The sequence below is a fragment of the Blastomyces dermatitidis genome (genome assembly GCF_000003525.1).
Source record: "Blastomyces dermatitidis ER-3 genomic scaffold supercont1.2, whole genome shotgun sequence".
Classification (NCBI taxonomy): Eukaryota; Fungi; Ascomycota; class Eurotiomycetes; order Onygenales; family Ajellomycetaceae; genus Blastomyces; species Blastomyces dermatitidis.
This window is the reverse complement of record NW_025544775.1, coordinates 5,734,616-5,761,562: the sequence shown is the minus strand read 5'-3', so window position 1 is coordinate 5,761,562 and position 26,947 is coordinate 5,734,616. Positions and strand designations below refer to the sequence as shown.

Here is a 26,947-nt window from a genome sequence, read left to right as displayed (position 1 = left end):
TCCTTTCGCGCACGTTTGTGTGCAGGGCGAAGTCGTTGGAGGTGGTGCGGGTGCGTTTGCGTGAGGTGCGGGCGGAAATGTCAGACAGTGGTGTAGAGAAGTCGGCGGTCGAAACTGTGGTGGTGCGAGAGGGGATTGGGTGTGAAGGGGCAAAGTAGGAAGAGCGGGGGAGGGCGCCGGAAAGCTCACAGAGGCCCTGAGCAGCTTCGTGGGCTAGATCGATGGAAGACGCGTCCAGGGCGAAGCTGGGGACGTGCTGGTGGTCTCCCATGTTGCTTGACTCCGTAGAAATGGGTGTGGAGAACGACTCTGGCGACGCGTAGAACTCTGACCAGCTCCCTTCGTCGATCGTCGGCACGCTCGTTGCCGCCGTGAATGACGGGTTCTTCTTCCGGCTTTCGTTCGCTGCGGGAGCAGCAAGGGAATAAGTTTGCAGGTTCGCGCATCGACGAGTCGCCCGCGTAGCCAACCTTGGCTGCGCAGGCGCACAGGTCCCTGATGCGACGGACGAAATGGAAGACGATCGTGATGAGCGGGATGAGCGGGACGATAATGATGATATCAGGGAGGGCACGTCGGAGATCATGGACTCCGGAGATGAAGTTGACGAGGCAGATCGGGCTAGAGAGGAACGGCGGCCTATGCTGGGATAGGTCTCGGCAGGGGCGGTCTTACTATAAGTACATATGGGGCGGGCCTCAAAGGTTGTCCGCTGGGCGCAGATGCTGCGCGCTTGGGATATGGCGGCACAGATGGAGGGTTTCCGAGAGAGGAATCCACCAACGCTCGCTGCAGGAGTGTTGACAGAGCCTGTCTGCGGGGTCATCTGTGGAGTGGGGAGAGAGGCAAATTTCGGGAGAGAAGGGAGCTGGGCATACGGGTTTGGCTCAAGAGTTGGGTAGACAATTCTCAGTCCCGTGGGTGTCTGGTCATTAGTCGGTTGTGGTTGTGGTGGTGATACACTGGACAATCTGTCCGGGATTGGCGTAGGACTAGGCGACGGGGTGATGCTAGTGCCAGTCATGACATGATCAACAACACCGCGATACCGGTCGGCTTCCAGATCGACTGTGTCAAGTTCTGGAGTGAGGACGGGGATAACGGCCCGCCAAGTGAGGCCTTCGCCGTTTGGAGAACCACCCGCGCTAGGAGTGTACTTCAGAACAATGTCCGTCCAACGCTGGAAGACGGCCTCCGAGATGTGGAGTTTCCAGCCCACCGCCTCGAGGAACGCCAGCTCATTTTGGTTTATCTCTAGTGTATTCAAGCCTGAAATCTTGCTCCACGCTCGAGCGGAGTAGTTTCGATCCTGAAGATACTTGGAAGCCAAAATAAGTGCAGAGAGGAACATCCGCCTGCCGCATTGCATAGCACGCGTGCAGGGGTGATTTCTCGGCTGCTCCATGGTAAAATCATGTTTAGGCACATGAGGTTTAATCATGATAAGATAGTACAGCGCAACTTGCAAAGTCGAATAGCTGGTCCTTGACCGTCGAAGCGTTTCCTGGATGAAAGTGCGCAGGGGCAAGACCCCCCTTGAACCCAAGGGAGAATCATTGCGGAGCGCTACTACTGACAACGGCCAGATGGTTTCGACAATTTGAGAGGCAGAGTCTTCCAGGGCACGCCAAGAAAAAGGATCAGGAAGAAAGATCAGAAACGGAAACAAAGAACATGGCAGAAACAGACAACAACGGGATTGTAGTATCAAACTTACCGACGAGATTGTCGACAAAATTGACTTTCCGATCACACTGGCGGACCAGCGTCGGTGGGGGCCTCGAACAGGCAGACGATGATGATGAAGTGTTACTGTAGGTACGTCGGGGATTCTGCCGCAATTCAGGTGCAACTGCAGCGTCAGCGACTTTAGGGCCACAACCTCTTCCAGAACGGAAACAGTGGAAACTCGATTCACTTGATGAGCTCAACGTTCTACCTCCTCCTCCTGCCTGTTGCTGTTGTTGTGATGATGATGAGTCACCGCTTCCCAGGACCTCATTTTCCCAAATCACGTCGACAGAACTAGCCGACGAGGAGAGGGAGTATTGGGCAGAGTCGAGGGAGAAGACTGAAGACGAGGAAGAAGATGCAGACGAAGCGATCGACGAAGCGTACGGGTGTGGTGGAGGTCGCGGGACATTCTTTTGCAGACTTGGGTTCGCAAGATTGAAACCCAAGACGTCCATTCCAGGCATATTTTCGAAAGAGTATATTTAAAGCGGTCGCAAAAAATGCATGCGCTTATAAAGAAGAAGGAAAATAGTAGACTGGTACTATGATTTTTCCTTTTTTTTTTTTTTTTCCCGAACAAGCAGCAGCAGAGGTAGAAACCTTATTTTAAATATATCGTTCGAAAATGTGTCGACAACGTAACGGACGATTTTGGTAAAAAGCCGGGGGAGTTTTTTTGGGGGGGAAATAAACCGGGTAGTAAAAAGCCGTGTAAGATATGCGGTAGGATAATCCCGTCTTTGGTATTTTTCGAGAGGAGACGGGGAGCCCTCTCTACGCTATAGTAGAACGCAGGGTGAAAGCAAAGTTGTTTCCGAAGGTTGGTGGAAGGGGGGCCGAAAGGTAAGGAGTCGTTGGAAGATTTAGTGAGCCGGTATCAGGGGCGAAGGATGAAGTAAAGGAATGTTGGTTGATGTATGATGTAAAGGGTGTCGCAGGACAGAGGAGAGAGGATGTTGTATTATCGGTATTGGGGAGCGATTCCGATCACCAGCAGTAGATGATTCCAAAGGAGGATGTAGGTATGCAGGTATGTATAGAAGTAGGTGTATGGAGGTGTGCAAGGGAGGTGGAGCGCGGTGAGGTCAGGTAGGGGGCGAGGTTATATGAGGACAGCAAGACGGTGTATATAACTGGATGCGAAGACGGCGATGAGATGCAGGTACCAAGCAGTGGAGAGCGCAGGCTGATCTGTACGTCGAGGCGGGTGGCGTGCACTCGGCTCTTAATACAAGGGCAACGTGACTCTTCAGCAGGGGCGGAGGGGCCCGATCGACTCAGATGCGACCAGTCATAGCCATCTTAGTTGTAGTAGTTGTAGTAGTGGTAGTAGTGGTAGCGGGTAGATACGCGACTTTGGAATCTGCTGAGCTGGCGATCGGATCGAAAGAATATGACAGAGCAGGGTACATCGTCACTCTGTTGCCAACACAATAACACACGCGAGAAGAAGGGAAAGAAAAGAAAATAAAAAAATGAGGCTGGTGGTTTGGCTTAAGCAGGCAACACCAGCTAAGGCTTGCGCTTATCCAGGCGGCTGTCTCTCTTCGGGAGTACCAGGATCCAGCTTGGTTGTATGGTATGATGCCTACCCGGCTAAGTAGAGGATTCTGCTGGGTTCCCAAGAAGAAGAGTCAAGAGAAAGAGAACGCGCTCGAACTCTCAGACTGCTTCTCCGAGCCTGGTGGCCAGGAAGGGTATAAGGTGGTAGTGTGAGATTTGGTGTTGGGAACTCCGGATACGAAGAGGCGAGGCGAGAGGAGACGGGGGGCGAGGAGAGGAGGGAGGAGAGGAGAGGAGAGGACGTTGGACCGGAGGGATTACTGCGGGAGGAGAAGATCCATTCAGTTAGACATTCGGGAGTATTCCTTATATTGGAGAGAGAGAGGGAGGGAGGGAGAGAGAGAGAGATACACACACACACACAGAGAGAGAGAGAGAGAGAGAGAGAGAGAGAGGGAGAGAGAGGGAAGGGCGAGGAGTGGAGAGGAGTGGAAGAGGCGATGAGTAAGAAGGGGGGGGAGGAGGGAGGGGAGGAAGCCAAGCGGAGAATGGGAGGAAGAATGATGACTGGGAACTGGCTCACTCGGTTGGTTGTCCACAACTCTGGAATAATAGTACGGAGTATAACTAACACGTATGGAATTATTAATAATATTAATATTATTCTGAGACTATTATGACTGAATTCCCGACCCTACGGAGCCCGGCAAGTGGCGATGTGGCGAGAGCGCTTGGCTGGGTTGGATGGGATGGGAAATAAAAGTAATAACACTTGACAGTCTAAGCAGCAAGGTAACTTAGTGGGGAACGCGCCGCCTCAACTCTCACACTAGCTGGAATAAACTCGGGGAAACTCAAACAAGGTAAAAAAAGTATATATATATATATATAATAAAATAATAAAATCAGGTTACAATATAATAGGGAATAAAAAAAAAGAAAAAGGAATCTTCAAATATACTAGGAACTTAGGAAGAGATTTAGAGATGGGAGGAGGAGTTGAAGGCGGGCTGGGCTGGGCTGAGTTGGTTGTTCAACTTGTTAGTGAGCTCAATACAATATTAAATACTATATATACTGGTGGTGATAATGACGATTACAATAATAAATAATACTGCAAAAAAAAGAAGGCTGTCTGTCCTATTTTCTAACCCTCAACAAGGCTAGCATAACCACGATATTGATAACTAATAATAAATAACAAGAAAACAATAATATAGTTATCTAGTTAACTATCTATCATCAGAGGGAATGAATTTAAAAAAAAAAAGAAGAAGAAAAGAAAAAGAGAAAAAGAAAAGGGTGTGTGGGTAGGTTCAAGGCATGAATATGAATGCGAGATATTCTTTTTCTTTTTCATTTTCTCTTTTTTTTCCCTTTTCTTTCTTTTCCTCAAATTCTTGTTCTTGATGTTGCTATTAGTCTTTTTTGTTATGACAGACAGGGTGGAAGCACATCATTATTGGCAAATAATAGCCCAAAATAGTTCTTCGTGCTGAAGTCTGTACCCGACAGGATATAGCAGCAATAATAGCAGCTATACGGAGTATAGGCAGCTATATATACTCCGTATATAGGCAGCAAAGGGGAAAGGGTGTGGAAGCGGCACATGGATGTGTTTTGTCATCCTCGGATGGCTGGGGCCAGGGGGCTGGCACGGAGGCAGGCTGGCAACTTGCTACTTGCTCTCTCTGCCTATTTCTGTCCTGCTTTTGCTCTTACTTACCTGAAAGGAACAAGAAGAAAGGATAGTTATCTCCAAATAAAGAATTTCAAATACGGCCGATCCGCAGGCATGGGAGGGAGGAAGGCTGCTGCTATTGCTGTTGGTCGAACAATAGCAACAATCATTGAAAGAGGAAGCGGATAAGAAGAAGAAGAAGAAGAAGAAGATGATGATGATGATGATGAAGATGATGATGATGATGAAGTAGAAGGAAAGAGAGATGAGAGAATGTGTGTATTGAAGGACAATAAGTTGTTGACTCAAAAGGAAAAAGAAGAATAGGATGGGCGCATAAAACAGAGGTTGTACAGTACAGGGGAATTGAACACAAAAAGAAGATTGAGAAGAGAGTGTTTGTTTGTGAAAGGGCTGAGATGGGTTCTTTTCAAGAGACAGGTCAGATATGTATATAGGATTTAGATGGGGGGGTGATGAATGAGGTTAAAAAAGCCCAAGGGAGGGGAGAGATTTGGTGTGAGTTTGTGAAAAAGAAAAATGGCAGCCTGAGGCGAACACGAGTCATGGAAAAAAAAAATCTTCTTTTTTTTTTTTTAGGGGAGAAATAAAGAAAAAGAAAGTTGAGATGCAGAGGCAGGTTCTCTATAATCTGCGTACGTGCGGGTAGAAGGTGGATGATAATGTAGTTCATATTGGTGTTTTTGTCCTCATTGGAAGCAGAAGAAAAAAAGAGGAGCACGAAAGGGGACAAAAAGAAGCCAAATTGATGATAACCCATTATTAGCAGCAGCAGGGCTTGGAATTTATGGTGTTGGGAATGGAATAATAATAATAATAATAATAATCGGGGAAGCGACAGCTAGCGACGACGACGATGATACTGACAACCGCCAGCGAATTATTGAGTTTCTGAATACGATAACTACGGGATTTCTTCTTCTTGACTTCAGATCTCTAACTTACACTAAGGTTGTTCTGTATTCTGTGTAGGGAAATAAATTAACTAGTTACTATCTATTCTCCAGGCTTCTGGAAGAATTACACAGGTGTCAAAAATATCTGGGAAATATCCTGGTGATAAAATAACATAAAATAAGCTGAAACATGAGCCAGGAAGAAGGTAGGTAGAGTCATTGTTGTCAGATACACTGACACTATCAATCTGTCTACAACTACTACTCCGTACTGCCTTGGAGATGAGTGTAATTAAATAAAAGGTTCAAAAAAAGGATGAGACTGGGCTACATCCCTCTTTATTTTATAACATGTAACTTAACTAACTTACCCCTTCACTTTCTAAGAATAACTTCCCTCTCCCTTGACTTGCCATTATTTGCCAACTTCATTTCCCTCTCCTGAAGTGGTCAGGAAGCAGAAAACTTGACCTCGCTAAGTGCGCCACTTGACCTCGTTATGTAAGCTGACCTCGCAAATGTGGCCCGTGCCACTACCTGACCTCGCTCAATACATCTTTTCTTGTAATTTGAAACCACTCAATTATTTATCATCAATTCTACAATCAATTCAAAATCAATTTAAAATCAATTTAATACTGAAATTATTCTTGAATTTAATAATAAAGTAAGTATTTATATAATTTACACTGAATTGATTATCAATTGATTTTCAATCAATTGTTAATTACTTAAATATATAGATTGAATTTATTTTTATTACTATAATTAATTAATAATCAATTCTATAATCAATTCAAAATCAATTTAAAATCAATTTAATACTGAAATTATTCTTGAATTTAATAATAAAGTAAGTATTTATATAATTTACACTGAATTGATTATTAATTGATTTTCAATCAATTGTTAATTACTTAAATATATAGATTGAATTTATTTTTATTACTATAATCAATTCAGAATCAATTTAAAATCAATTCAAAATCAATTTAATACTGAAATTATTCTTGAATTTAATAATAATACTAAATTGATTATCAACTGATTTTCAATCAATTATTAATTACTTAAATATATAAATTGAATTTATTTTTATTACTATAATTAATTCAGAATCAATTCAGAATCAATTTAAAATCAATTTAAAATTAATTATTAAATATTTTTATCTTGATATATTTTAAAATTCTGTAAAATATCTCTTTATATTCTATATAAATTTATCTGTTTATTTAATTGATTATGAATCAGTTATACATGCTTTGATTGATTGATAAGCTGAATGAATGAGTGGATTGAAAGGTTGAAAGTCAATTACCAACTGATTATTACTGTATTATGCGAGGTCGGGGTCATGATTATGTAACGAGGTCAAGTGGCGCACTTAGCGAGGTCAAGTTTTCTGTATACACTGAAGTGGTGAAGTGCACACTGCTGTTCCTAGTTAGTCATAAGTCATCACCTCCCAATAACCAATAACCAATAACCAATATCCATGGATCCAAGCCCTTCCAAGGCCAAGGCCAGGGTCAAACTCTGTGATTTGCAGGCAAGAAGGAGCCTGTGCTCTCGTCCGCGATTGGCGCGCTAGGCCTGGAACTGAGTCATTGGTTACTTTTATACTTGGCTACCCTGGGGTTAATTTGGGGTTTTTTTTTTTTTTTTTCTGTTTCTTTTTTTGCCCTGGCTACGCAGTATATACATTATTATTTACAACTGGGGTGGGTGGGGTGGCGAGCCCCCGTCGTCGGTCATTCTCTGGGTTACGAAGTTTCCTCCGGCTAATATAGTTAGTTCTCTTCTGTCTTTCTGTTGCCTGTGGCTATCTTTCTTCTTTCTTCTTTCTTCTTTTTTCTTCTTTCTTCTTTCTTCTTTGATGACACCGTCCGTAATCCGGATTCATCTCACCTGCTTTTTGTCTGGTCTGTTGCCTTTTCCAGAGTCTCATCAACAAGAACAATAATAGCCCCCTGGACGGTATTTGCCTGCGCCGATTTGTCACGGCAGCTGCAAGAGAAAACGAGTCGGCCCCCAGTTGCACCTGTAAAATCGGGGCAGAGAGTCTCCGAACACGAATGGACTTGACTAATCTTGCATGTTATTTTTTTTTTATATATATATATATATATATATATATATATATATATATTTCCAAGTATTGGAGGCGTTTATTTCCGTGCTCCATCTCTTCTAACTCATTCTCTTCATTCACCTTCTTCTTCTTCCTTCCAGAGCAAAAAGGGAAAAGGAAAAACCACTCCGTCATCCGTAGTTCAACATCCCCATCGTCATAGATCGGAGTTTTTCTTTCAGCCTAGCCTTGTGGAGAATTGAAGATATTGAAGATCCCTCCCAGCCACACCACACACGCAGTCCACTCCCTTTCGTCTTGAAACTTCCCAGCCCCATCATATCCTTGCTCAGCAGCCTAGGCCGTGAATAGAACAGGTTTATCTCCAAGTCAGTCAGTCCAGCGCTAACGCCCGATGACATAAGAGATTGTAAATATTTGGAACCGGTCGGAGAATCATTATAGCGACCCCGTCAAGGGCCGATCAGGCAAATCGCCCAATAAGCTATGTCGTCCATGATTGTTGTTGCGTGCAGGGAAGTTTCTGCCGGGGTTGTGTGACAAATACTATGTAAGTATTAATAATAATGGCAAGTAGTTGAAGATGAGGAGAGATACTCTGTTCTCCTTACATTACATACATAGGATAATTCACGAACGAATGAACGAACAACATCATGCCAACAGACATTGATATGGTAAACAGAGCGCGCTCTTGCCGTCATCCGGCTGCTGAAGATGTTCCAATAATCTAACATTGACTCTTGGCATCTCCATTTCGGGATTAGCGTACTTCTGTGCGCGATCATGTGATGCCAGGAACTAAGGTTTTAGCGCGCTGTCACTCGTTTATTCTTATTGTCTGATTGAGAAAACAAGGGAAAAATTAGAAACAAAAAAAAAAAAAAAAAAAAACAGGATCTGACTCATCGCAGGGTTTATCTTTTATCCATGCCGAGGATTTTATTAGAGGGGTTGGATTACGACAACAGGGGAGGCAAACAGGCAAGCGGAGCATCTAGCTAAAGGCGGGGGAGAGAGGGAGAGAAGTGATTCAGAATGAATGGCGTGAGTGGAAACAGGGATGGGTTGTTGTTGTTGTGTTGGGATGGCGACATCAGAAGTTGCCTGACTGCTCTTGCTCTTGCTCTGCTGTTGCTTTCTGTTGCTGCTTGCTGAAGAGATTTTTGATCATTCATAGATGTTATTATGACATTTTGTTTATGTAACTATTCATTTATTTTCTTTGGTTTTTTATAAAATACTGTAGGATTAAGGGAGAATGGGAAGAAAGGATGCTGCAGGCTGTGGGTGAAATGGCGGGCTTTGTGGTGCCTTAGGGGAGGGGGGGGACAAGGGGGACCAATATATTAATTGCAAAATAGTATGAAGTACGGAGTAGAGGTGATAGCTTTGACTGGCCGTTCCCAGGTTTCCATTTGTTGTATCCCCTCAAGAGTACCTAGATTATGTGGAAATGATGACAGGAACGTCGGCAGACCTTACTTGCTTTTTCCCTTAGTATTTGGTATAGATCTGTTAAACAGGTAGAAAACATGAATTGTAGTAATTAATATACATGTACACATCAAAACCCAACGGACATGCGTGTTTGTACCCCTCTTTCAAATCATAAGAATAAGTAAGGTTGATGGTTGAGGGCAAAAATTGAAACCATCATCATACATATAAATATATTGACAATTTGAACTCTGAGCAGTTTTGTGAACATTCAACATTTAACAAAAACATGTGTGTCTGGCAATTTTGGTTGGATGGAAAGACGAAAATGCAGAAAGAGAAACATATATATACATGCAAAAGAATAGTGTAAATATTCCCCCAAGGTGACAATTTGAGGTAGGGGAGTGAAGATCACACAGAATTGAAGTACATGATGGATGCTATTTACCGAACACCGTAGCAAGATAACGCAAACAAAATCATTCTGACCATGTAACATCCATGCCCCTCTGACTGTTAGCATTCTGAATTGAGGAGAGCAGGACGCAAGGAGTAATAAAAAGAAAATATCCGGGAGCTTGGAAGCTGCGTACGACACACCCCATGCGTCGCAATTCAGTTCCCAAATGACCCCGCTAACATTCGCCCGGATGACAAGTAGTCTCCGAATTTCGAAGGCAACTTATCGTCAAAGTGCTTCAAGTAAAGCGACTCCTCGGGGCTGATGATGCGGCAACCGCCCATTAAGGAAGGGTCGTGATAAGACCCAGCGTTGTTATCGCGCCGCTGGTCGATAGGGCTTTCGCATTCCCCCAGATTGCACCACAAGGTAACACGCATATCGCGCACTTTTGTTCGCGGGTCTGTAATCATGGTTGCGCGCACTTCAGCGTCGCTGTTGGGATATTGGATGAAGACGTTCGAGTCCGCTCCATGCTGGTCGAAGCAGAATTTGGAGAATTTCATATACAGTTCTGGGATCATGTTGTCCAGCACCCCGATTTGCAGGTAGGCTTTGAAAGAAGGGTTGATGGCCCGCTTTGCAACATCCAGTTTTAGGATGAGTTCGCCGTCCACGATCCTGGCGTTGGATCGGAAGTAGACGGTGGTGTTCAACTTAACGCATGCAAGCCAGCCTTGGAAGTTCAGGTCGCTAACGGGGCATCCGTGCTCTTGACCGAATCGGTAAGCTTGCATGATCAGTTGAGCTTTCCTGGATGGCATGCGGAAGCCCACAACTGGGGCTACTCCGACTATGTCACTTTTGTCAAATGGATTTTCGTCCAGCGAGGATGATGGGGTGTTGGGTCCAGGGGTGCCTCCAACTCCGGGAACCAAAGGCCTTGGAGAAGAGAAGAAAGATCGGCCGCTGGATGAATGAGAGCTACCAGTAGCGCTTCCAACTCTGAGAGTCATGGGCCTTGGAGGTGGGCTTGGGCGAGAGACGGCAGGCCTAGGCATGGCCGCTGGCTCCGGAGAAGGCTCCGGAGCAACGGGTTTGGTGTTTCCAGAACGCCGGATACGTGCTTTGGCGGAGCGGCAGATGGAATGGAAACGGCCATAGGCCTTTTTTGAGATCTCTAAAATTCGGGCCATTTTCGCAACGGAGGTTGGAAATATGGTGGCCTTGCGATATTGAAGATCTCTGTAATGTAATACGCTTGAGAGCGGAGCTATATTCGATTTTTGATGCGTGCTTTTGGTGCAGCAGTGGTCTTAAAAGTTCAAGAGAGTCAATCAGAGTGGTGGGCTTGCTTGAGTTGCTCTGTAGACTTGGGAAACAAGTATAGACTTGTAATAATATAGATAGATCTTGAGAGCGTAAGTGTTAACTGGGTAGCGGATGTTTGAAGGGTTGTAGAAGAGAAAGAGAGAGAAACGGCACTGAGAAGTACGAGACTTCCCGTGCGAAATAGAAACTGCTGGGAGGCATTCTGAACTGCGAAATTGACGTCAATTTTGAATATGCTTCCAATGATGCTTTGGATTGGCATCTAAGGTTTGGCATCTAAGGTTTGGCAACGACGTTGAGAACCCAAAGTTTATCAGAGCCGTTTACTACCGGCTCTTGGCCACTGTTAGCTAGGTAAGGAAATGGGAGGTCCTTGGTGTTATATGCTTAGATTGATGGGTTGATGTGCTGAAAAGGAAAGTCGAGGTTGAAGTGGGAATGGATTGGCTCAAATGTGGGATAGGCGCGTTCCGCGCGTCTGGCGGCAAACTCTATTTTTTAGATGTTCGGCTCCGCGCCTTCAACAACAGGAAGAGAGCTATAACGGTTAATACAATTGACCTATAAGCTAATCATCCGCTATAAATTTGATGATGAGAAACTGATTTATTGTACATCACATTTGAATGCTGTTGCTATGTTCACAGTGTTACTAGATGGAGCGTTGAACCCAATCTTTACCATGGACAGTCAAAAAGTGTAAGGAGATTTGTATGCATCAAATAAAGTTTGTTTGACAGCCCAAACGGTGCTGCCAGTTCGCAAAAATACAATTTTGACGCCATTCTTGATGACAGTTTAGTTAGTCGCAGCTAGCGCATCTCCCTAGGTTAGATTGCCTGGCTACATGGGCTAGTTTTGGCTTCTCAAAACTTGGCGATTCAAACTTTAGGAAGAGTCGTAACCATAATGGTACTCTTTTTGGACGTAAACCGTCGGGGGGCAGCGGAAGGCAAAAATATTTACTCCGAAGCGTAGGGCAATCTACGACGGATGGAATCGCGATGCGAAATGTACTGTACGCAAAACAGGCCATAGCAACTCGCAGGCGAACCCATGCAACAACAGCTTTATGGAGAAAACTATCGTCATATATACCTTCTTCTCTCTCTTGCAGTTGATTGGCCATGATTGGCGATTGAATGTCAATGCGTTGCTTGGAATGAATACTACGGGCCGGGCACTGCCTATTTTACACATGCTACAGCTGAGTTGCTCCATCTGAGGCTGGCCAATCCCGACTGACATACAACAAAGGGCTCACGATATCCCGATATGTACGGAGTACAGAGGCCGGGGTCAAACGTTTTTTCTCACACTGAGAATTTACACAGAAATATCTAGCCTAGCTCATCGAGATTTGAGCGAGCGTTGAGTGAGCTCGTGAGCTAGCCAGTGGCATTGATATCTTTAAAGCCCCCTGAAAGTCAATATCCCTTAATTAAGAGATGCAACAGATACTTAGTACCAGTATCAGCGTTTCAGTTTAAATACTTAGAATGAAACAGAAATTTTGACACTGGCCTCTGTCCAGTATATATAACCATGTCCGCTACTTCCACAGCTAAAGGTGATCTACCTCCAACAAGATCCCATTTGACCATGCATTCGAGTGTGAGAGGAGCTTTCGCTTCACCTACAGGGATAGCTGAAAAAAACAGTGGATGCAACTGTTGGTCTCTCTTCGCTATGATCTGCGTGAAAATCAACCTTCCATTTCCCTGCGCATGCCCTTGTTGTGGGGGCAGAGCAGGCTACTAAGGTTTGGAGATTGTGGGTTTCGCAACTCCTGTGCCGCATTTGTGTCAAAATCATTAAACAAGATGGCGGAGATCGCCATGAGGCTTGGTTGCAAGGAATGAGCCTAGTCACTGCAGTTGAGATGCCCGGATTCCACGGTCACCAGCATTCTCGCATGTTGGGGGCCTTTGAATTTGGATGATAATTTCCTGTTCGTCTGTCCTGTGTCCCTTCTGCCTGAGTTTCGTTATTTCTAATATTCATCAGATTGGATTTATCGTTCCCTGCCAAATTTAGACGTGATTTTTGCGGTGGGCTTTTGAAGCACACCCCCATTCAGAGACTGGGAAGTGAGATCGAACGATACTCATTGCAACGGGCTGGTAATAATTAAGCCATAAATGCTTGCATCACATATTAAAAAGATCTTGAATGCTCCCTCATCACCTGTGCCCCCCTCCAGTATCTTACATTTTATTTTCACCCTCCACCAATTCTTCGATCAATATCGAACCTGGCCGTCAATAAGCTCCTTTTCCTTGACACTTATCCCCGTTCCCGCATTCAACCTAACCAAGGTAGCAGCAGCCAGCTCTTCCTTTTGTCCATGGCCGAATAATCGATATTGCGCGGGTGAATTCACGCCAAAATACACCGCTTTTAGCAACGAGAAGGCACGGAACGGATTCGAAGTGAAAAGTTTATGCAAAAGGCGGACGATCGTGGGGTTCGCATCTAGGTCGGCGAGAAGAGAGTCGCAGTAAGGGAGGAAACGGACGGTTGCTGTGTGACGGTCTGAGACCACCATCTGAAGATTGGTGAGAAAGGGCTTTTGATTACGATGGTAGCAATTTATTTCCGTTTTTGAGATATTTCTTTGAGCCGGGTGGAAGGGAATGGGACCAGATATACGAATTGAAAAACACGAGGAGAATATACATACTGTTCTAACTAATTCCTCCTGGTACTCTTTCACCTGCCGATTCATCTCATCCATTGATGGCAGCTTCACTCTCCCCGTCAATATGGCCGACGCCCACCTCGCCTGGGCTTCGGCAACGGGAAGGAGAGGCCCGGGCAATTCGACATACCCGATAAAGAAAAGATTAGTAAATCGTGGGGAGACGACCAGCTTATATAGATCCAGGGTGTTTGGTGATTTCAAGATTGGATTGTCCTCCGCATGGTACGTTTCCTTGGATAGGTACGGCATATCCATGTTGTAACCAGTGCAGCAGATTACTGTATCAACATCCAGAACCGTGTCATTCGTGAGGACGAGAGAGGTTTCGTTGAACTGCTTTACACCTGCGCGATTGGGCGTGGATTTTGCCAACTTTGATATACTCGATCAGATTGCTATGCACAGTCGGGTTGGCTTCCATTATACCGTGGTGTGGTTTAATCACTTCTGGATGCTCGCCGATGGCGAAGTTCAATATCTTTGTTTGGATCCATTGTGAAAGCCCACCAGGTATGAGCGTCTCAGCAATTCGGTCTAGAGTTGCACTCTACAGGTTAAAATAAAGAGGCTGCAAAACATGTCTCAGACCATAATATCGAAATAATAAAACAATAAACTCACTATCGTATAACTCGACAGGCTGGCCGAGCACAAAGCGCGGTATAACCCAACCGCCTCTCCTGGTAATCATATGCACCTCCTTCGCCACGGAAACCAGCTCGCAAGCCAAGTCAACGGCTGAGGAGCCGAAACCGATGAGCGCAACCTTTTTACCGTCAAACCTGGCCGGTCTCCGGTATACGTGACTATGAAGGATATCTCCTTGAAAGGAACTCATCCCTTCGAAAACAGGAGTCGATGGATAGGAATTATGTCCCGAACAAGCAAATATAGCATCATATTCTGATGTTACTTGATCTGCGCCCTTTTCCTGGTGCACCACAGTCCACCTCCCGTCCGGCCGCTGGTTGCAGGACATCACTTTGGTATTCAGCCGCATATACTTCCCCAATCCAAAATGTTCAGCATATTTCTCTAGGTAATTCAGCATCCGGCGATGACCGAAATATTCCGGATACTGGGCAGGATCAATGGGGAAATCGCTGAAGCCGGAGGTATCGCGGGTTGAGTTTAGAATAACTCCCTCATAGATGGATGATATGGCATCGTCCGTTTCCGGGTTTGGGTCTTCATAACGCCACTGCCCTCCGATTCCACCGCGTACTTCGAAAAGGACGGCATCCAGACCTTCAGCCAAACATTGTTTAAGTGTAGTTAAGCCCGAGGGTCCTGTGAGGCGGATTAGTACGTTATACTTTCAGTGTGTGGATAGGCAGGTTAAAACGATAACTTTTGCACATACCGCCGCCGATGATAGCAACCTTTTTCGTCGCCATTTATTGCGGGCGATGTTGAGTTGAATTAGCGATTGTATATTGGTATTTTTGGGTCGAAGGCTTTCAAGCGGTGTAAATTGCAACACAAACTTTGAAAGGAGGGAAAAAAGGTCTGACAAAAACAATCATAGAAGCAAATTATTGGAAAAGAACACTCTTTTACAGATTCAGGCCCGACAAGCTCCAAACACTAAGCTTCGGGCATATATTTCAGAGAATGAGATCAGCGCGTAATCAGGGTGTTATCCCCCCTCGGAAAATAGACAGGATATAAAAAGAAAGAAGCGATAACAAGCCAGGAACAGAGGAGACAGACAGCATGTCAACATTTAACAAGCCTTGAACGCCCGACATACTGACCCTGGAGGGATAAACATTGAATGAATGGGGTTCATATATGCCCAAGAAAGTATGCGCTTCGTATTCTGAACTGCGTTGATTGGTTCGCGGTGCGAGGTTTAATGCTCGCTCGCGCTCCCCTTTCATCTTACACTCAATGTCAGAGTTGATGAGTTAATGTAACTTAAATTAGCTTAGGCAATCTACTTACTACTCAAGATGGAAGATTCCTCATATAACTAATTGTGATGTAACTAACTACTGGGGATAGTAACAAAAGCCACAGTTTCAAAAAGACCGGCGTCTATTTTAAGTGATAGTTATGCTTTCCCGCTCTGGCTTGCTTTACTAACTAGTTAAGTTACCGGGCTTAGATATAGTTTTCGAAATGCAAGTGCCGGCCAATAATAATGATTTTGAATGTTGTGTTGCGGAAAAGGCAAAAACTGATATCACGAGTAAACTATACGGAGTATACTCCGCGCAATGATGATAACCACCACAAGGGGTTTTGCTAGCATCTAAGAGCCCAGCCGCGATGGCCCCCCCCGCAAATATATGTGCCATGTTCAAAAATTGGCACTGAAATATCCAAAACATGATGGATATTGGATTATGCAAATCATGCCCTGGCCAACCCTAGTCCAGACCGTGATAAACGACCGTTAGAAGACCAATTTTGAAGTATGGATTCCCTTGTTCAACCTAAAGTCTCCAAAAGCAGCCATTCTGCCACGAGTTCGTTTGCATTATGCTGCGCATTCGATGCTCTCAGGCCAGCCCGGCACAATGAACGAACTGTAATAAGCCTAAGCCTTTGTTAGATCCCAGTACCCTGGATAGGGGCGCTTCTTTACCCGCAGTCGAGTATATAGATTCGATTCGTCCCCTGTGGCGTCCCGGCTACAATATTTACACAAAAAATAAAGAAAGCAAAAGGGCATAAAAAGAAAAGCATAGAATCCACTGAACACTTCACAATATAGTGGAACAAAAGGCCTCGGTTATTTATCGGAATTTTTGCAAATCTTGCTGCCAGGTCGCGACATATGTACTGTACTGTACGTTATATACTTGTTCATTGGGCGGTAACTCAACTTTTATCCACGAGGGACGATATACACTGATGCAGGCCTTAGTACTTGTATGTACATACAATACAGTACAAAATGTGGCGGATGATTCGTTCGGCCAAAGAGCCGCTGCGGGGTTGAATCCGCTTTTGCCTGATGCATTGCCGAAAGCAAAAACGTGGGGGGGGAGGAGTTCATTTACGATGGAGATGTTGATAGAATTGGCAGTTCTCCATAGTCAAAGCACTGTTAATCCGAGCCACGAGACCTATATTGGCGCATTCAAAGTTATATGAACCCCCCGTTTGCATTTTGATGTTGATTAACTGAGGGGTGGCTGCTTTCAAAAGTGGACGTAGTGGAGTGAGTATAGGAGCGGCGCAAATCCTACGGCTGAAGATAACTTATATAGATGGGAGAGGGTTATTGTTATATAGTTCCCGTTTCTCCAGATTTTTCCTTCTTGGTACCGGGTATCTTTCCTCATGATTCAAATTGCAACACTGCATCGAACAGCTATAGAACTATATCTGTATCGTTTGTTGTTATCCTTCCCTTGAAGTATCCAAGAGTATAACCATCTCCAAGCTCGCCATGACGGAAGATAACAAGGTAAGTAATCCTATACCCCTCACTCCCCACCCATCCCATCCAAACCAAAATAAAAAAGCATGACACCTACCACCAACCAATTTCCATCCACTCACCTACCTGCCGCTCTCCAGTCCCTCCACGACCTCAAACCAGTCGTCATCCACCAACCCCTCCTAAACAGCATCCCCCCCAATCTCCTCCCCCGCTTCGACCCCGTCTACGTGGAGCACTACAACCGCCACAACGTCGGCCGCTTCCACACTCACCAAGTCCCCATCGAGGACTTCCGCGCCGACCCAACCAAATACCTAATCTCCTACGGCCGCGCCGCGGGCCCGGACGTGCATAAGATCTCCGAGCATAAATGCCCCGTCAAGGGCGGCAAGATCACCCTGCGCATCTTCGAGCTCGAGCCTGTGTTGGGCAGCGACGGCAAGCCCAAGAAGAGGGGCGCGTACGTCAATTTCCACGGCGGCGGGTGGGTGTTTGGCGGGTTGCCGGCGGACCACGATTTTTGCAAACGCGTCGTGCATGACTTGAAGGGGGATGTTGTGGCCGTTGATGTGGATTATCGGCTTGCGCCGGAGTTTAGGTATCCGACTGGTATTGAGGATTGCTGGGCGGCGTTTAATTGGGTGTGTACATATATTTCATTCTTGCTCCCGCCATCCACCATATGTGTATATATGGCATGGCATGTTGGGGAAAACCCCTCACATGTAGAAGCTAATCATATATCACTCTACTGTGCTCCCCGTAGGTCCGTTCCAAAGCCGAGGAACTGAATATCGATATCAACCGGATGGGAGTGGGCGGTGCTTCAGCAGGCGGACATCTCAGTGCCGTCATCTCTCACATGTGCCGTGACAATGGCTATCCACTCGCGTTCCAACTCCTTATTGTCCCCGTAACAGATATGCACAGCTCCTTCACGCCAGAGGGCAAATTCGACCGCGAAAACACGCCGTATGAATCATACCGCGAGATGGAATTCACCGCCGCATTGCCAGCCGCGCGAATGGCATTCTTCCACAAGCATTTCCTGGGTGTCCCTCGGCCGGAGAAATCAGCGGATGTATGTACATTTTTGTTTTTAACAAGTACTTTTTGCCACATTGACATTGCCGTCGCTAAAACGCAAACAACTCTGTTTTCGTTTTATGTTAACTTAAAACCTAATCTCAGGACTGGAAAATCTCCCCGATATTTGCGCCCAACTTCTCCGGCCTCGCACCTGCGCTCGCCTGGACGGCGGAGATGGACCCGCTACGGGATGAAGGGGAGGCATATGCGGCAAAGCTCAAGGCCGCCGGGGTCGAGGTGGAGGTTATTCGAGCTCCGGGGGTGCCGCACACCTTTTCCCATCTGGATGAGATCCTGGATACAGGGAAGATGTTCAATAAGAAGAGCATCGAGGCGCTGGGAAAGGCTCTGGGGGGGTGAAAAGAATTGGCTGGAAGATAGTAGAAGATGGTCCGTTTGTGTGGAGTATAGATGATGAGCGCGCAATTGCAGTTTAAATTGAGCCTGGTTTAGTTAATTTATTCCAGTTTTTGCTGATTGGCATCCTTCAATACTCTGGTATTGTATACTTGTCTGGCCTGCCTTGAATCTATGAGGAGACTCAAATATAAAACTGGCTACTCGTAGATTGTTCGTCCATCTTTAGCTTAGAGAAACGAAACCCCCTGGAACCCTCCTAACCAGACGCCCACTGTTGTTGGACACTGCTCAGAGCTAAACAACGGGAGTTAAAAGATTCACTTTGTCATGAATGCTTTCACACAACATTCATGTCCATCCATGCGGTACATTGTACCCGTGGACAGACAATGTACGGGTAGTTTTCAACAGCAATTGATTGAAGCAACAAGACAAAACTGATAAAGATTTCAATATCTACATAAAACCGACCATCCCCGATCCGGCCTAGCTCCAATCTCGGCACAATACGCCATTGCCGGACTCTTACCGTACGGAAACGTATCTGTGGGCTCTGCTGTCTGCAAAATCTGCTGACCGACGAGCTGGATACGGTTAAGCGGGTTACCGGAGGAAACCGGGTGATACGCAGTAGTTACCGTACCGTACCGGCGACTTGTCCAAACCCAGCGAATCGTCAAATCTTCAAATCTTCATTTTTTTTATTTTTTTTCCCTCTCTTTCTTTTTCTCTCTTTCTTTCCCTTTTTTCCTCTCTATCTTTATTATAGAGGCTGTATATTATTATAGACAAAAGCAGATCGTTTTTTCCCTGCGCAATTGAGCCAATCCCTTTCTTTTTAGATTTTCATATTTGCTTTCTTTTCCCCTCCAACTTTTCCAAGATTTCTCCGCCAGTTTCAAACTTTGCTGCTTGCTGGCTGTTCCTGTCCCGACATTTCCCTGCCGCAAGCACAAACGGCCGCAACCCGTCCGCCCCCCGCCGCTAAGACCAGCGACATCATCATCCATCATCATGGTGCTAATACCCTCCAACGCCGCCACTTCCACCGCCTCTGCCGCTGTGCGGTCTTTGTCAACTCTCTCCCACGTATCTCGATCGGCACAATCATCTATATTATTTTCTTCTGTTGCGAGATCATCTCCTCTGTCCACTCTTATTGCATCGCGGTCCAATGCGCGTAGATCGATAAGCGGCTTATCTTCTTTACCAGCGCGGATTCACAGGCGAACACACTATCTGGATCGTGCGGTTGTTTATAAGAACATTTCTGAGACTTTGGGAAAGAGAGGGTTTGCTACTACGGGCGCTCTGATGGTGCGGCGTTTGCCTTTTTTTCTTTTCTCTCGTTTCTTCCGCAGTGGAGGGGGGGAAAGGTTCAATGTGTTTGGATTGGTTTCTGACGGGTCTGTTTTTGCTTTGATATTTTTTTAGGCTTCGAGAACTGAAACCGATGCCTTTGGCGAAATCCAGGTAAGGATGCGCTGCAGCTGTCGTACTTGGAAGGGCGTTTAGTTAGGTGTTTAGTTCCTTACTCCAGGTTGTGTATAGGTCCCCGCGGATAAATACTGGGGAGCCCAAACTCAACGGTAGGCATGCCAGAAACATCCCGAAAAAGCATTTACGACTTAACAAGCACGATGTAAATTGACGCCGCTGGTGGGGGAATTGTGTAGGTCTCTGACCAATTTCGATATCAACCAACCGCGAGACCGTATGCCACCTCCCATCGTACGGGCTTTCGGAATCCTTAAGGGTGCTGCTGCGACTGTGAATATGAGATATGGACTTGGTGAATAACTCCTATTATTTCAACCGATTATCCTCCAACTAATTTTTTTTCTTTGCTCTTTCTCCGTTGAAGATCCTACTATTGGCAAGGCGATCCAACAGGCTGCTGCAGAAGTTGCATCGCTTAAGCTTATCGATCATTTCCCTCTTGTTGTTTGGCAAACCGGCTCTGGAACCCAGTCCAATATGAATTCCAATGAGGTCATTTCGAACCGCGCCATCGAGATCTTGGGCGGCACCATGGGCACCAAGAAACCCGTCCACCCCAACGACCATGTCAACATGTCCGCCTCATCCAACGACACCTTCCCCACCGTTATGCATATTGCTGCTGTTCTGGAACTCGAGGGAACTCTGCTTCCATCCCTCACCAGCCTGCGCAACGCCCTCCAACAAAAAGTCGAGCAGTTCGACAAGATCATCAAAATCGGACGAACCCACCTGCAGGACGCCACCCCTCTCACGCTGGGTCAGGAGTTTTCCGGCTACGTCGGCCAGCTTGACCGGGGAATTGAGCGCGTTCAAAATTCCATCCCACACCTTCGATATCTCGCACAGGGGGGCACTGCGGTTGGCACCGGCCTGAACACCTTCAAGGGTTTCGACGAGGCCATCGCAGAGGAAGTTACCAAGATGACCGGCACGGAATTCAAGACAGCCCCTAACAAATTCGAAGTGCTCGCCGCCCACGACGCTATCGTCGAGGCCTCAGGTGCCCTCAACACCCTCGCCTGCTCCCTCTTCAAGATCGCGCAGGACATCCGCTTCCTAGGCTCAGGCCCCCGCTGCGGCCTGGGTGAACTCATGCTGCCGGAAAACGAACCCGGCTCCTCGATCATGCCTGGCAAGGTCAACCCGACCCAGTGCGAGGCGTTGACGATGATCTGCGCACAGGTGATGGGTAACCATGTAGCGGCGACGGTGGGGGGCATGAGCGGCCAGTTCGAGCTCAATGTTTTCAAGCCCGTCATGATCAACAATCTGCTGCATAGCATCCGCATCCTGGGTGACGGAATGCGCTCCTTTGAGAAGAACTTGGTTGTGGGGATTGAGGCGGATGAGAAGCGGATTTCAGCCCTGTTGCATGAAAGGTAACTCTCTCCCAAGGCGGTTGATTCCTGGAAATTGGTGGCTGACATAATTTACTTCCACAGTCTGATGCTTGTCACCTGCCTGAACCCGGTGATCGGATACGACATGGCTTCCGCAGTTGCCAAGAATGCACACAAGAAGGGATTGACGCTGAAGCAGAGCGCTATGGAGCTGAAGGCTCTCACTGAGGAGGAATTTGATACCCATGTCCGCCCTGAGCTGATGATTAGCCCCAAGGAGAGAAAGTAGGTGCTCATAAAACTTTCTGTTCATGGCAAGGTTAGTTCGTAGTTGCCTGAAGTCAGGATATGATGTAGAAGTATATATAGTAGGGCAGATTGAGCAGGCAGAGCCAGTCAACAAGCAGAATAGTGAAAGTGTGAGCATGTAGCGATGATGGAAACTGTGAATATTAGGGGGAATGAAAGAATAATAAACCAGCACGTTACCAGCTCCAGTATCCGGCTTTAGGCGTACACCCAACAGGATGGCAAGAGGTAATAGCCAGTTTTAACTCGACATATTTTATAGCCCCCGATTTCTTCGAGTCGGATCAAGCGATGTAAAACTGTCACTTCCTGTTTGTCAAAGTAACTAATCAGGGCGTATTGATGTCGCGCTCTGCTGCCCCTGCTGCATTTTGGCTTCATCCAAGTTGCTAGTGAATGAGAATGCTTTACAGAATCCTTCTCCATAATCATAAACCATGCGAGCTATGATGTTATATGTTTTTATTTTATCTATAGTTTAATGGCAAGACTGTAAAAGTATTGAATAAAATAATATCTAGACCTTTTCTCTGGTTGTGACGGGCTCATAACCGCTATTCTGTTACATGCCACCACCTCCTTGCCACTACCTATTACATATATTTTCATCATTATCATTTGCATTCCGTTATTTTCAAAATCTGGCTAGAATCGAATAAGTTTCCCAACAATCTCAAGGTACTTCAGTTCCTCTCGCTTCCAATCCCACCCATGGACATAAGATAGCGCCTGCTCAACCCGTTGTTGAAAGTGTTCCTCTGGCTCATGCTCCTCATCTTCACCTTCTGGTAGTCTGGGGAAGATAACTTGGTCAAGAAAAACAACCAAATCATGTTCAATTGGATTTCGATGCATCCCAGTTGGTAGAGCCACAAGCCTGCTGATTAAAGAAATAAGACATGGCCGTATCTTTGGAATTAGGGTTTTGTATCTCAAGTTGACAGATGAAATGACCTCTTGAAAGTCATCTAAGGCAAGATGTAGAAATGAGAGAGGTACCAGATGTGCTCTGGTTGAGCCACATAGAAACATCAATCCCCCAATCGAGTATGTCACTTTAAGATTCCGCCAGGTTCAAAGCCGTGAGTAATGAGGAGATCGCACACTTCAGATAGATTAGAGTCTGGCACACCCCATGCAAACATCTATTACTTAAGTCAGTGACCGGTATTTGGGATTAATCAAGATGCATTTAGCTTACATTCAGTACCACGGGATACCCGAATCACCGGTTTAAGGTCCCCTCATACCATACTCAACAACTTGAATGTTTTTCTGAATAAGTTTCTCAGTCACTGCAGACAAGCAGGCAGCTAGGTGAGCTGCTTGTATCGCCACGCAGCTTGGCGATCGTAAATTGAGAGGCATTATGTATAATACATCAGATTTGATATTAACGAAAGAAACTTTGATGTTGACTGAGTCTATAAATTGTTGGAATGTTGGAATGGGATAGCTCATGCAGATAAAGGAGTGCGGCCCAAGATTACTAATTGCTTACTAGTGTATGGCACACCGCCCTGAGGGGTTCTACCTAGGTAGCCTGCCTACTGTACTCCAGTTCCACATCCCCGGATGCTCACAAGAGGAAAAGGGGAGCATCTTATATTGTTGCGGCGACGGGGGTAACGCCATGCCACAGCCGCGAGAGCCGCCAAACCGAATCGGGCCACGCCCGACCGACCTGAACGGGTGACGCTAGGCCGGATGTGGAGGGCGCCTAAAAATCTTCTCTGTATATTTACATTATCTCATCTTCTTTAATTATTGAATATTAACTGCTTTTTCTGAAAACAGTGTATAAATAACAGATTAAAAATCAAATATAATTTAAAATTAATTATATTAATCAGAAGAAGTTTTTTAAGTTTATATTTTACATTAAGAGCGAAGCAATTGTAATTGAAGGTTTAGAAAAGAAGCACAAGCCGCACGCTAGACCCGATGCAGCTCCACCTGGAGGCTGATGAGACATCACGCCGACTGCGCCCCGGCCAGAGCAAGGAGACGTCGACATAAAATATATCCGTTCCCACAATAAGCAATTCTGTCCAATTCGATATCAAACTTCGGAATATTGCATTGAATTCAATTGTGCTGTAAACGCTCTCAGGTACACTGGTCCTTTCATAACTTAAATTCTAACGCGTGTCATTGTATTCACCTTCCCAGTTTTTCATCCGTGTCCTCACGCAACCACGCCCCAACTTCTGCAACTAGCTTAAGCTGCAAACCGACCTGCATATCTTCACATCAACACATCTACACATCAACACATCAACGAAAATAGCAGAGGAAAGGAAAGAAGAACGCACGGAGCTATCTACCTCAGTACGATCTCTCTGTCTCTACCCCGGCAGGCCAACAAGGACTCATCCCCTCTTGATTGAAACAATGGCCACCACTCAATCCTCCCAGCTGCCAACCACAACGACAACAGCGGCCAATGGCACCAGCAATACCACCCACATCACCTCCCCAGCACCCATGCCCACGCCTCCAGCCTCCTCCTCCCACTCAACCGCAGACGACGACGACAACACCCCCCTCTTCTGCCCCTCTTACATCTCCCCAGCAGTCCAAGAACAACTACCAGAAAACTACACAATCCGGCCCCTCCAGCGCTCAGACTACTTCTCCGGCTACCTCGACGTGCTCCGTGTCCTGACCACCGTCGGCGACTTCACCGTCGAGCAGTGGAACGAGCGGTATGACTGGATGGCGAAGCGGAACGGGGAGTATTTCCTGCTGGTCATCTGCGATGGGTCTGGGAGGGTGGTGAGCACCGGCAGTCTGATTGTCGAGCGCAAGTTTATTCATTCGCTAGGCATGGTGGGGCATGTGGAGGATATTGCAGTGGAGATGGGGCAGCAGGGGAAGAAGCTGGGCTTGAGGATGATTCAGGCGTTGGATTATGTGGCGCAGAAGGTTGGGTGTTATAAGGTGTGTTTATTTTTCCCCTTTCCCAGCTGGCATTTATTTTTACATTTTTGCATATCGTTTCCCGCTAAAATGTGAACCCCCTCACTAATTCTCTCATTCCTACAGAGTATCCTCGATTGCTCAGAAGCCAATGAAGGTTTCTATCTGAAGTGCGGCTTCAAGCGCGCCGGCCTCGAAATGGCCCATTACTATAACCGACCTGAGTAGAAAAATTAAAAGAAATTTTTCACGCCCCCTCTTTCCGAAAGAATATAATTAATAAATACACCCCGACTCATAACGCGCACATCACAAAACACCTCCCTCCCTCTTGCCGTTCCAATCCCTCCTCCAAGCCTCTCTTCCTCTGCCGCAATGGATCAGTCAAAATGGGGAAACTCTAATCGCAAAATCCACAAGACAAAAACCTTCGGCGTTTCTCGTCCCACAGCGCTCTCTCGTCCGGGAAGGGGAAAGAAGAAAAAAAAAAAAAAGGAAAAAAAAAGAGAAGAAAAACAGGCCTTACCCAACGAAACAGCGTAAGGAGTGGAAGGGGATCACCTATATTTATCACCGATTTTACTGGAGAAAGTTCATAAATATTTACTACCCCCGGTTTCCCGTCTCACTATGAACCCACCCAGCGGCGGAATATCAAAATGAAATAGTTCAGGGCGTGTATGATAATATACAGCACCACAATACACACACACACAGACACACACACCGCAGCCAGCGTCCGTTAATAATAACAGGCAGGTGTTGGATTGGCTGAGATTCTATTTTATTAGATTGGACTGGGCTGTGGATGGGTTGGGATGTAAGGGTTTTCCTTTTCCTTTTCCTTTTCCTTTTCCTTTCCTTTCCTTTTTTTTTTTTTTTTTTCCAGTTTGGGTTTTGCGTGGTTTAGAAAGCGATCGACGTTTGTTTTGTTTTATATTACCTACTATATTTTATGTTTTAATTGGGAGGAAGGAAAGAAAGGCTTTCTCTTCTTTTTTTTTTTTTTTTTTTTTTTTTTTTTGGGTTTCTTGTCTTTTGGTTGCTAGATGTGGGACGGGAATGGCGACATTCCAAATGATACCTAGGATACATCATACATTATACACGTACTGTACTGTACATACATGCAGATATACATAGATGGTATAGATGGTGTGCAAGTTTAATTCTTTTGATTTTTCCTCCTTCTCTCCCTTTTACTTTCTCTTGTTCAACGCCATGAGTATGCACGAAAAGGTAACTAGACGATCAAGGGGTAGTTAAGAGGGGGATGGCAGATTGTCAGGGGCTTGCGCTGTCCCGCAAGTAAAAGCACCATTAACCTGCCGACCAAGCTGGGAACTGGAAGCTGGTAAGTTGGCCTTCACTCACAGTCGCGCACCTTATTAGTGTAATTTATATAAGAGATAAAAATAGAGTTAATGATGAAATTGAGGATGAAATTGAGTAATATCAGTATTAGTATCAGTAGTACTCAATCTATAAAAAATATAAAGAATATGGTAGAACAGACAGAGTAGTTTCAAAGTCTGAGTAATAGATAGAAATGAATATTCCTGCTCATGAAGACTTAAAATAGTATTGATAATAGCTGAAGAATGCTCTTTATGCAAATGTTCTTGATTTGAAAGACATATTTTAGCCCATAGGGTGGATGTTGAGTGGTTGAGAAATCAAGAAGAGAGATATATGAGAGAATGCTCAGCACCGAGCCCCTAGTATGCTGACTTCTTGGACACTACTGTACATACAAGTACATACTAGGAACGAGAACAGGAAGGGATTATCTAAAGCATAGTTTAGTTAACTAACTATTGAATAATTTGCTAAGGGAGAGCATGCCAGGGGCCCAGTGGTATCCGCACAATATAGAGGAGCTCGATTTGCTGCGCCCCCTCTCGCCTTCTTTGCTGGCTTCCCTGGTCAGTTATAAGTTCGACAAAGGGAATCTAATCTACATTATTATATTTGACAGAGGTATGATATGTAGTAAGCTTGATTCCGATCCAAGAGATCACTAACTGCATAGCTAGCTTCAAGGATGCTTTTACATGGTGGAAATCACATGAAAGGAGACGGAGCGGCCCGACAATATACATACACAGTACGGAGTATAGTTACATCTATATAGCTCTTGGGAGCCGAGAAGGAAGGGAATTTGCTAAGACGCTACCGGATTAACTGGGAACTGGGGGCTACACTAGGCCAACTACTC

At 45.7% G+C, this 26,947-nt stretch overlaps 7 protein-coding genes across 7 annotated transcripts in view; 3 read left to right on the top strand and 4 right to left on the bottom strand.

The window, feature by feature from the left end:
* BDCG_02057 (G1/S-specific cyclin Pcl5) overlaps nt 1-3,864 on the bottom strand; it is a 4,462-nt gene extending 598 nt beyond the window's left edge. Inside the window, exons 1-3 of the mRNA XM_045417609.1 lie at nt 3,655-3,864; nt 1,718-3,557; nt 14-1,614 (exon numbers count right to left, since the gene is read on the bottom strand). Of these exons, the coding sequence (XP_045274371.1) occupies nt 14-1,614; nt 1,718-2,198 (2,082 nt within the window). The 5' untranslated portion in view covers nt 2,199-3,557; nt 3,655-3,864. The remainder of the gene's footprint in view (nt 1-13; nt 1,615-1,717; nt 3,558-3,654) is intronic.
* A 5,436-nt stretch (nt 3,865-9,300) lies between these two features.
* On the bottom strand, nt 9,301-11,683 carry BDCG_02053 (uncharacterized protein). The gene has a single exon (XM_045417608.1). It carries the CDS (start codon nt 10,967-10,969, stop codon nt 9,989-9,991), a length of 981 nt encoding a protein of 326 aa, XP_045274370.1. The 5' UTR covers nt 10,970-11,683; the 3' UTR covers nt 9,301-9,988.
* Nucleotides 11,684-13,347: 1,664 nt separating this feature from the next.
* BDCG_02052 (flavin-containing monooxygenase 3) lies at nt 13,348-15,206 on the bottom strand (the record flags this gene model as incomplete). The annotated part of the gene is made up of 5 exons (XM_045417607.1): nt 13,348-13,653; nt 13,789-14,181; nt 14,213-14,343; nt 14,431-15,099; nt 15,173-15,206. 5 exons carry the CDS (start codon nt 15,204-15,206, stop codon nt 13,348-13,350), a joined length of 1,533 nt encoding a protein of 510 aa, XP_045274369.1.
* Nucleotides 15,207-16,625: 1,419 nt separating this feature from the next.
* BDCG_02051 (esterase) lies at nt 16,626-19,097 on the top strand. The gene is made up of 4 exons (XM_045417606.1): nt 16,626-17,230; nt 17,344-17,847; nt 17,973-18,287; nt 18,398-19,097. The coding sequence occupies exons 1-4, from the start codon at nt 17,213-17,215 to the stop codon at nt 18,653-18,655; spliced, it is 1,095 nt and encodes a 364-aa protein (XP_045274368.1). The 5' UTR covers nt 16,626-17,212; the 3' UTR covers nt 18,656-19,097.
* Nucleotides 19,098-19,266: 169 nt separating this feature from the next.
* On the top strand, nt 19,267-22,264 carry BDCG_02050 (fumarate hydratase, mitochondrial). Its single transcript, XM_045417605.1, has 6 exons — nt 19,267-19,972; nt 20,090-20,128; nt 20,207-20,244; nt 20,332-20,447; nt 20,520-21,537; nt 21,601-22,264. The coding sequence occupies exons 1-6, from the start codon at nt 19,670-19,672 to the stop codon at nt 21,785-21,787; spliced, it is 1,701 nt and encodes a 566-aa protein (XP_045274367.1). The 5' UTR covers nt 19,267-19,669; the 3' UTR covers nt 21,788-22,264.
* Nucleotides 22,265-22,452: 188 nt separating this feature from the next.
* On the bottom strand, nt 22,453-22,662 carry BDCG_02049 (uncharacterized protein; the record flags this gene model as incomplete). The annotated part of the gene is made up of 1 exon (XM_045417604.1): nt 22,453-22,662. One exon carries the CDS (start codon nt 22,660-22,662, stop codon nt 22,453-22,455), a length of 210 nt encoding a protein of 69 aa, XP_045274366.1.
* Nucleotides 22,663-23,752: 1,090 nt separating this feature from the next.
* BDCG_02048 (glucosamine-phosphate N-acetyltransferase) lies at nt 23,753-26,185 on the top strand. The gene is made up of 2 exons (XM_045417603.1): nt 23,753-24,750; nt 24,856-26,185. Exons 1-2 carry the CDS (start codon nt 24,202-24,204, stop codon nt 24,955-24,957), a joined length of 651 nt encoding a protein of 216 aa, XP_045274365.1. The 5' UTR covers nt 23,753-24,201; the 3' UTR covers nt 24,958-26,185.
* The last annotated feature ends 762 nt before the right edge of the window (nt 26,186-26,947 follow it).

Excerpts from the sequence above, each read along its gene's own strand:
- BDCG_02050 (XM_045417605.1), top strand. The coding sequence starts at position 19,670 with ATGGTGCTAATACCCTCCAACGCCGCCACTTCCACCGCCTCTGCCGCT. Across the intron at positions 19,973-20,089 it reads CTACTACGGGCGCTCTGATG|GCTTCGAGAACTGAAACCGA; the intron begins GTGCGGCGTTTG and ends ATATTTTTTTAG. Across the intron at positions 20,245-20,331 it reads TGGGGAGCCCAAACTCAACG|GTCTCTGACCAATTTCGATA; the intron begins GTAGGCATGCCA and ends GGAATTGTGTAG.
- BDCG_02048 (XM_045417603.1), top strand. The coding sequence starts at position 24,202 with ATGGCCACCACTCAATCCTCCCAGCTGCCAACCACAACGACAACAGCG. Across the intron at positions 24,751-24,855 it reads AGAAGGTTGGGTGTTATAAG|AGTATCCTCGATTGCTCAGA; the intron begins GTGTGTTTATTT and ends TCATTCCTACAG.
- BDCG_02053 (XM_045417608.1), bottom strand. The coding sequence starts at position 10,969 with ATGGCCCGAATTTTAGAGATCTCAAAAAAGGCCTATGGCCGTTTCCAT.
- BDCG_02051 (XM_045417606.1), top strand. Across the intron at positions 17,848-17,972 it reads GCTGGGCGGCGTTTAATTGG|GTCCGTTCCAAAGCCGAGGA; the intron begins GTGTGTACATAT and ends TGCTCCCCGTAG. Across the intron at positions 18,288-18,397 it reads GGCCGGAGAAATCAGCGGAT|GACTGGAAAATCTCCCCGAT; the intron begins GTATGTACATTT and ends ACCTAATCTCAG.